The 9,707-nt window shown below is 37.5% G+C and overlaps 1 protein-coding gene and 1 pseudogene across 3 annotated transcripts; both read left to right on the top strand.

Annotated features, from left to right (window-relative positions):
* The first annotated feature begins 829 nt into the window (after window positions 1-829).
* On the top strand, window positions 830-6,632 carry LOC113334379 (annotated as a pseudogene).
* A 248-nt stretch (window positions 6,633-6,880) lies between these two features.
* On the top strand, window positions 6,881-8,966 carry LOC113330379 (transducin beta-like protein 2). Of its 3 annotated transcripts, none has more exons than XM_026577194.1 (6): window positions 6,881-7,021; window positions 7,108-7,222; window positions 7,304-7,364; window positions 7,451-8,262; window positions 8,388-8,432; window positions 8,553-8,966. In XM_026577194.1, exons 4-6 carry the CDS (start codon window positions 7,650-7,652, stop codon window positions 8,657-8,659), a joined length of 765 nt encoding a protein of 254 aa, XP_026432979.1. In that variant the 5' UTR covers window positions 6,881-7,021; window positions 7,108-7,222; window positions 7,304-7,364; window positions 7,451-7,649; the 3' UTR covers window positions 8,660-8,966. The 3 variants fall into 3 exon arrangements, with proteins under 3 accessions (XP_026432979.1, XP_026432994.1, XP_026432988.1); XM_026577209.1 differs by having other exon boundaries at window positions 7,429-8,262; XM_026577203.1 differs by lacking the exon at window positions 7,304-7,364.
* Window positions 8,967-9,707: the final 741 nt, after the last annotated feature.

Below are 9,707 nucleotides of genomic sequence, written 5' to 3'. Positions count from 1 at the left end.
TAGGTTCTTCTATTCTAAGTTCAGAACTTGTACTAGGTAGAGAATCCCCACTATTTCTAGATTTAAAAGGAACTCTATCTTCGAAGTAATCAACATCAATAGATGTGTAAATTGTGACGTTGAACCGGACACGATGTTGGTTCTAGAAGCTCTATACTGCTCGAGTCTACATCACTACTTGGGTTTATTAAACGTCTCTCTCTTTTTCGATCCTCCCATATACTATTAGATGTGTAAATTGTGAAGCATAACGAGAATATATCTGAAGTAGAACTGAAAAGTAGGGTGCTGTTTTTTCTTTGAACTGTCTACAAGAGAATACTTGCAATATAGCGAGATGGGAAGGCAGGAAAATTAGAAGAGAGTCAGGATGGCACTTTCTGAACTTGAATAACTTGGAAAATTGCTTCGCAGTCCATGTTACTTACCAACCCAGTGTCTCTGCTCTAAACAATTAGCCATAAGTTAGCTTCCTGCACATTCACATACAGTTGATTGTTGTATCATGAATATTTGCTGAATATCGTGTATTCATACGTTAAAGGTACCCATATCTTCAGTAAAAGTACCGATGTGTTCCTATTGGAATGTCATTCGGTTGAAGTTGTGATTTGAATGGCTCAGGGTATGCTTCGTTGTTTTAATGTGTCTGTACAGTTTGACACTCAATACCCATGTAATTAAAACACTACCCTAATGCTACTGTTTGGGTTGGTCTGTACTTTGCATTTGATATAGACTCGATCGCAAAACTATTTGTTTGAAGTTGATTCACTAGTTGTCTCCCACGCTAGTTATATATATATATATATATATATATTGAAGTCTCATGTGGTTTCATCATTCCTTCCGAGAGCTATATGGATCGTATGATGGAGTAGCACATGAGAAAAATGATGGAGGAACGCCAGCTCTAGCGCAACTCCAAATAGCACAGTTCCAAACGTTTGTTAATAATTTGTCCTGGCTGTCTTTTACAATAAGATAGACATATGTAAACTCCAAAGTCATTCGACTATCCTTGTAACTCTCAAATACATAGTGAAACAACAAATCCCGTGGACGTAGGCCTTTGTGCTAAACCACGTAAACCCCAGTCTCATTTACATTTCAGCACTTTACGTTCGTCTAAAACTCCATGAATCTCTATTTCTATGTTTGGTCTTCTTTATTTTTACTCAGGTCCCGTGCTCAAACGCCTCACACGTTGTTATTAGATGAGGCTGTGATAAACCCGAGGGTTTTGATCCAAGGAATCGGCACAAATGTATCATCAGTATGAGTCTGTCTAGATTACGAACTTTGGTTGTGAACACGTAGATGCCTTCGTGATTTAAGTGTTTACACTTCAAAGGTAACAAATGGGAATTCACACTCAATTGTTTAATGTCAAAGAACATGTCTTAATTACTATATTTGCCAATTCTGGTGCTGAAATGTCTATGCTGTCCATATTGTTACTGCTGTCAAGATCTTTTACAAGAAGAATTTGACATTCTTTGTCTCTTTAATCATTGTTATCACCACGCAGGTACAGATCCCTCAGCCTCTCTCTACAACAGAATATTCTTTGATTAATTCAGCTAGAAAACGATTCAATTAGCACTGTTAAGAGTTCTGTCTGGTGCGTTCTTTTGGTGATACTAGGTGTTGGGATTTGGATGGGCAGGAATATTCCGACGTTATTTGGTGGAAGCAGCGGCTATGTGGTGGCCACATAATCTTGTTCAGGTCTCTCTTTTCAGGTACTTTTTTTCGTAGTTCTCGAACTAACACAGTACTAGTGATGAATCTCATACTTGTCCTTGTTGGAAATTCAATCTTCATTTTGGGTAGGTCCTTACATGAGAAAGAGAACAGGGAGAGGTCTAATTCTGGAAGAGAGAAAGGACTTACTCGGAATCAGTTCTTCATAATTGCACTGGTATGCAGCTTTGCATACTACGTTTTCCCAGGATACCTTTTTCCAATGCTGACTTCTCTTTCCTGGATCTGTTGGAAATCTGTTTTGAGGCATACTCATTTTTTTCGAGGCATATTCATTCATTATACCATCTAGGGTGGGTTTATAAGGGATGTCTAAAGGTAGTGCAATTACCTATATATCCTTAAAAAATTTAAATTACTAGAGTGCCCTTATTCTTAAAACCTAAAATCAAAAATCAAAATAAACTCTAAACTCAAACATCTTGGACTCCAATTCAATCAAGAAATTGATCAAGCAAAGCAAACACGAATTGAAGTGAGTGATGTAGGAGTGCGAAATCCAAATCTCAATTGCTCTTAGATGTATTTTAGAATGTATGTGTAACAAACCCATCTTGTTTTTGATTGATTTTATTTTGTTTGATCGATAGAATATGATTTCAAAGAAGAAATTAGGTTTTCAGAAGATCAATTCGGCTGATCTTGGAGTATCAATTTTGAGCCGAACCTAGTGTATGATTTAGAGAAACACTATGTTCGGCTAATGCAATTTTGAGCCGAACCTAGTGTATGATTTATTTTGTCAGCCGAACCTAGGTATATTTTCAAAAAACAGAGGTTCGGCTGAAAAGTTATCAGCCGAACTGTTCATCTGGTCAGTAGATCTGGGTTTTAAAAATTTAATTTTTTGATAGATTCAACTTATAAAAAGAAATTAAACCTCGTATAGAAGTCTACCTATGATTTGAATCACACATTTTGGTCACTTCTAATCACTAAAATCTCAAAATTCAAAACCCAAGTTTTTTTTTTCACTTCTTCTTCTTCCTCTCAAAATCCCAACTCTCTCACATAAATTTGATTTATCTACTAATTCACCACTAATAATTTAATTTTTAATTAATCCTTAAAATTCCTAACTAATCAAATCTAATCATAATCATTAACACCAATTATGTAAGGGTAGTTATGTCATTATCAAAAAGGGTGGATAAGAGGTGATGTTGTTTTTTATTTAGTGACTCTATTTTGGCATTATTTGGTATGCCTCAAAAAAATTCAGTATGCCTCAAAATAGGTTTCATCTGTTGGATATTTCCTAAGAACGGTTTTCTGGGGACCATGGTTATTTTAAGGGGACCATGGTTTTATTTTGGGTAAAGACATTGGAAGTAAATCTAGGTCACCCCTTATCTAGATATTTATATTAATACCTAAATTACCCTCTTGATTAATTTTTTGGTAATGATTAGTTAGTGTTAATAATAGTTAGCGTAGTGATTAGTAAAATGATTAAGTTAAAGATAATTAATGAGATTAAAAAATCAGATGGATTTTTTTTTAAAAAGAAGCAGAATTATTGAGAGAGTAAAGTTGGAGAAGATGAAGAAGAAAAACATGAAAAACAAAGGATTTTACCAACCACAACCGAAGGAAGAGTATTTGGATACCCAGGTATGTTTCAAACTTAGATAATGTTGGTTGAATTGCTCCAAATTTTCAAAAAACTGTAAATTTTTGGGGTAGATTTGGGCTTGTTCGGTTACCTTATGTGAAGAACAGGTTACCGAACTCATCTGAAAGTGTAGTTCGGTTACCTTTTCCATATACGCAGGTTACCGAACTCGTTCTTTAATGGAGGTTTTTAGTTGTTCGGTTACCTTTTCCATACACGCAGGTTACCGAACTTTGTTTATAGGACTTACAGAGTAATGTTCGGTTGGTTCGCAAACTTTAACCCAACAACATGTCTAACCGAACTCCACATGTATGCAATTAGTGAAGAGTTCGGTTTGTCAAGATTTTTTGCGAACAAACCGAACATAGTGGAACAAGTTCGGTTAAATTGAAACTCAACATAGTAGGCAAAATAACACAGTTCGTTTACATAGGAAAAAAAAACTTTTTGGAATATAAGTAGAGTTCGGTTACTAGATAGTTTTAGAAATTTTTGCGAACCAACCGAACAAGGTAGGTAAAGTTCAGTTATATCATAACTCAACATAGTAGGAAAAATAACACAGTTCAGTTACATTTTTTTTTTTGTATTATGGGTAGAGTTCGGTTAATGACTAGTTTTAGAATTTTTTGCGAACCAACCGAATTCAGAGTTCGGTTATGAAAAATTAAATTCGTGATAACCGAAGTGTTCTTCGTGTTCTTGATTTTCAGAATGTTCGGTTACAAAACTAGTTTTTTTAAAACTATTCCTAACCGAACATGCCACTTTAACATCCATTTAAACCATATTTTGATGATTTCTACTCAATTTTCTTATCCAAAAACGAATTAAAAAGATTGATGGGTTTTTCAATCGAACGAGGAACGTCAAGGAAAGAGAGAAGAAGAAGAGAATAAACTTTTTTTCAAAACTAAAAATTTTCGATTGCTCTTTTGATTTTGATTTGATTTTGATTTTGGTTAATAAATTCATTTAGATTAGATGTGGGAGTATATGATTAGATTTATATAGTTATTAAGTTAGTTTTAATTTAAATTAAAGTAAAGGGTAAATGGGTATTTACCTAACTTTGGGACACCCTTATAAGTATAGGGAGGTTGGCCTAATAAGACCATGGTCCCCAAAAAAACCATGGTCCCTAAAAACTCGTTCTTTCCTAATTCTATCTTAGCCCAACAAATTGGTTCTGGACTTCATGGGCTTGGTGTTGGTGCTATTGGACTTGATTGGTCTTCTATATCTTCTTACTTAGGGAGCCCACTTGCTAGCCCATGGTTTGAAACCTGTTTTGAGGCATACTCAAAATATTTGAGGCATACCAAGTTATCAGCCGAACCTATGGTTTTTTCCTAGGTTCGGCTGATAATTTTTCAGCCGAATATGCCTCAAATCGTTTTGAGTATGCCTCAAAATAGGTTTCCATGGTTTGCAACAGCTAACATTGCAGTTGGTTTCGTACTTGTCATGTACATCATAAACCCTATCACTTATTGGCTCAATGTCTACCTATGACCTTCCCAATATTCTCTGATGGTCTCTTCACATCAACTGGCGAAAAGTACAACATCTCTGCAATTGTAAACTCCAAATTTCGCCTCGACGTTGATGCCTATGAGCGCATAGGACCTCTCCGCATTAGTACCTTCTTTGCCATGGCGTATGGTATTTGCTTTGCGTGCCTTACTTCCACAATTGTGCACGTTCTCCTCTTTCATGGCAGGTAAATATTATGGTTGTTGAAGGTTAAATTTCTATCGCACTTGTTGAACCGAGTGCTCTATATATATACACACACAATTATAAACGTATATGGTTAAATTGATTGGGGATTTCTATCATCAATATCGCATAGAAATTATGATTGAATTGAAGTGACATATATGAATGGGTTGGTACAGTGAAATTTGGGGTTTGACCATGCGGGCTATGCAAGAAAAGAATGTAGATGTTCACACAAGGCTAATGAGGAGATGCAAGCAAGTCCCTGAATGGTGGTTTGGGTGCATCCTCTTGGTGAACATCATTGTCACAATTGTTGCTTGCCAGTATCACGAAGAGCAACTCCAATTTCCTTGGTGGGCTGTCTTGCTAGCATGTGCCCTTGCCTTTTTCTTCACTCTTCCTATTGGAGTGATACGTGCCACCACCAATCAGGTACTGTGCTTACATGATGATTGGTCTTGGTACTGTCATAAATTTATTTGCCGATAAAATGTCTGTCTGATCTACTCTTACTTGTAATGAAAATTACAGTCACCAGCCTTGAGCGTCATAACAGAGTATATCATTGGTTACATTTACCCGGAGCGCCCTGTTGCTAATATGTGCTTCAAGGTATATGGGTTCATCAGTATGAAACAAGGTCTTGCATTTTTGGAAGACTTCAAACTTGGACACTACATGAAAATACCCCCAAGAACAATGTTCATGGCTCAGGTAAATAATTCATCAATAATTTCCTTCATGAGCACTCTTTGTAACCTGTAGCTTCTCACCATCTTGGTGGGAATGTTACTTTTCTTAATGCATTGCCCTTCGAGTCAAAAAAATAAAATAATTCATCAATAATTTCCTTTGGTGTGTGTTTCATCATGCACTCTTTCTTACTCAAGGATTCGACGGTATTCAGGTCGTGGGAACTCTGGTATCTGCAGTGGTCCACTTAGGAACAGCATGGTGGGTCATGGAAACGATTCCTGACATTTGTGATAGAGCATTACTACCTGCAGGCAGCCCATGGACTTGCCCATCTGACCAAGTGTTTTACGATGCATCGGTTATATGGGGACTGGTTGGGCCTCGACGCATATTTGGAGATTTGGGTTCATATTCGGCCATCAACTGGTTCTTCCTAGCCGGTGCCGTAGTTCCTCTGCTAGTTTGGCTAGCACACAAGGCCTTCCCTAGCCAGCAATGGATCCGATTGATCACCATGCCTGTGCTTCTAGGCGGCATGGTGAACATGTCCCCCGCTACTGCAGTAAATTACACGAGCTGGATCATTGTTGCATTCCTGAGTGGGTATGTCGCGTATAGGTACCACCGTAATTGGTGGAAGCGCCATAATTATGTTCTTTCTGGAGCACTTGATGCCGGTCTAGCCTTCATGGCAGTGTTGCTTCACGCGTTCCTTGGGTTGAACCATATCAGACTCGATTGGTGGGGTAGCAGCTCAGATGGCTGTTCCTTGGCTTCTTGCCCTACTGCTCCAGGCATTTTCGTGGATCATTGCCCAAATCTTTAAGTGATTCGCTTGTATCGTCACTGAAAATCTCTTTCAATAATTGTTTGTAAAATATTACCAGAAATTGCTGTTTTTGAAAAATGTGAAATTTAGATACAATAAAACCATTGCAAATTGCACAAAGTAATTGTTAGCTAAGACACATGGCCCATTAGGTAGTTGGATCAAGTGGGTAGCCGCTTACATCCGTTTGGAAGAGGGATTTTAGAAAATTCTGTTTTTCCTACTTTCTATATCAATCAGGTCAGGGTTTCTGTTCTCAGTGAATTATAAGTATTGGTAAAAAAAAACTAAATAAGATGATGAAATCGAAGACGGAAAGAGTAATCGAGAGGATAAGAGAGAGATCATGGGGACCTTCTTTTCTACCTCGGGAACCAGTTCACAAGGTTTATTGTTTAATTCCAATTTTACTTTAGTTTGGGGAAACTTTAGAGGCTGATCAACTTATGCTTAGCTTAATTTTAATTTTCAGGATCAAATTGGATTTCGACGGCCTAATCATCCATGTTTTGTAAATGCTTTGAATGGGCATAAAGATTCAGTTGTAGCTTTGTGTTTCTCGTCTGATGGTCAAAATTTGGTTACAGGTGAAATTTGCTCATGTTTCTCTCTTTTGTTTAATTATTGTCGTTAGTTAAAGTTTCATGAAACTTGGTTTTGGTTTATAGGTTGTGCTGATGGGTTTGTCAGGGTCTTCAAATTGGATAATATTCAGAGTTCAAGATTTAAGTATGATATTTTTATTACAGATTTATCACTACCTTGATCAATCGTCATCAAGTTGATCAATTAGATTATTATTTCTCGTTTTGCAGAGTTGTGAAAATTCACTTACCGGCTGGTGGACAACCAACAACAGTTGCCTTCTCTGATGAAGATTCATCTGTGGTTGTTGCAGCTCAGTATAGTTCTGGTTCTAATTTGTATATGTACGCTGAAGGAAATTCAAATACAGCTAATCACAGAAAGCATGAAAAACCCAAACCTCCTGTTCCAGAAATGAAATGACTACGCATGAAAGTCCATCAGACGAGGGCTACTGTGACTCTTGCTGGAACTACTGCCAATTATGACACTGCTGGTGGAAGTCCATACATTGTTTCGTGTTCTGAAGGTAGTGATATCATTCTTTGGAATGGAAAGAGTGGGAAGATTTTGGGAAGCACTGACACGAACGAGTTGAAAAATAGTATGGCCAGAATATCCCCTAACGGGAGGTTAATAGCTGCTGCAGCAGTTTCCTCTGCGGAAGTGAAGATATGGGAGATTATACTTACTAAGGCTGGTTCAGTAAAAGAGATTGCAGGAGCTATGCAGCTGAAGGGTCATAAGAGTGCCGTGACTTGGTTATGCTTTTCATCTAATTCGGAACAAATCATAACAACATCAAAGGATGGTACCATAAGAATATGGAATATTAATGTTCGGCATGATTTTTACCAGGACCCCCAGATTCTAAAGGTGTTCCCAATTACACTCCATGACTTAAAAGCGGACATGTTGCACTATGAGCATATCGATATCTCGCCTGATGGAAAAATATTGGCTGCCACCCATGGTCCAATACTACAATGGATATGTGCTGAAACTGGGAAGGTTTTGGAAACCCATTATGAGACACATGATGGTATGCTAGTTTCTTACCACTCTTTTTCAATTTTTTCTTGTGAAAACTTTTCTTAGTATGCATAATATCCATCCCATTCCCATCTCTAGACTCTAATCCCTTGGTAAACCTCATCTTTCGTGCAGAGAAAATCAAGGCCGTTGCCTGGGCTCCGAAAGAACTTCGTGTTGGTTAGTAAACTTTTTTTTCTTTTCTTTTTAGCCTTCTCTGTTGTTGTGAGGATTGTTCTTTTATCTACTGTTTCTCTTTTGTAGTTTGATCTTACATCCTGATATCGTGCTGTTTTGCAGGACGTGACCGCAAGATGGTTTTAGCCACAGCTAGTGATGACGAGCGAGTGAAGCTTTGGGTGGTTCCAGGTGACCCGCCGCTTGATGTTGATTTGGTTGTGCAATAGACAAATGGGGGTGAAATTCCATCTTCGCCTGTTTTGTTTAAACTCAGGACTATCAGAGTGTCGACAATGCCTCTACAACTCTATTGGTTCCCATTATGAATTTAAGTGGTACTGGCATATCTGGCTGTGTAGATGTCTTCCTAATAGTAGACTTAATCATCTCTGTATTTATGTCCTTACTCATTATAGATAGCAAATGGATCAGGATTTTTGTTTAAGCTGTTAGAGAGTTGAACATTGGCTTGCTAGTTTTGGAATGTCTTGTAGAATTCTGCAAAGTCATGAAGTGTTGTGATTTTGTGATAAAGTTTTTAAGTATTGTGATGATCAATGTTCTATAGAAATACAGTTTACATAATCCAAAAAGCGAGGGATAACTTTCTATAGTTGGTGGGTGAAATTTTACTGCGGGGAACTATTTCGAAAAACACTTTTCTCCTTCAGAGTCCATGGAGGAAAATAAACATCTAAGAAGTGGCTTTAGTGCCCAAACTGGGGCGGCTGATGCCCCACTACATCGTCGAGAAAGAACCAGACCTTTCTTGTCTAACCATAGCACTTGCTCTAACAATGTGACATAGTATTTTCTTTAGGATTTGAGGGGTTTCTTTGATAAGAATAGAAAAGAAAATTTTGAACCTCTTCTCCAAAGATACTATTCTAATCTTTAAGGCTGGAAATCCAAACTTCTTTCCCAGGCTGGGAGAACGGTTCTGATAAAATCGGTTCTTCAAGCTTATCCTACGTACCAGATGTACGTAAGTGCTAGCATTACCAAACGAGACTCTTGATCAATTGGATAGGATTTAAAGAAACTTCTGGTGGAATAAAAACGAGGTGAAAAGACGAGGCAGATTTATAAAAGGTTGGCCCGGTATTTACAAACTCATATCACAAGGGGGTTTGGGAATTAAAAATCCCCACCAATTCAATTTAGCTTTGTTAACTAAACTTGCTAGAAGACTAATCTCTGAATCAGATCAATTGTGGATTAAGCTCCTAAAAGCAAAATACTTTCCAACCACAAATCCCCTAGAAAATTCGAGAA

This window comes from Papaver somniferum, chromosome 1 (genome assembly GCF_003573695.1).
Source record: "Papaver somniferum cultivar HN1 chromosome 1, ASM357369v1, whole genome shotgun sequence".
Lineage (NCBI taxonomy): Eukaryota > Viridiplantae > Streptophyta > Magnoliopsida > Ranunculales > Papaveraceae > Papaver > Papaver somniferum.
Note: the sequence above shows the minus strand (reverse complement) of the source record. Positions and strands in the feature narration are given on the sequence as shown.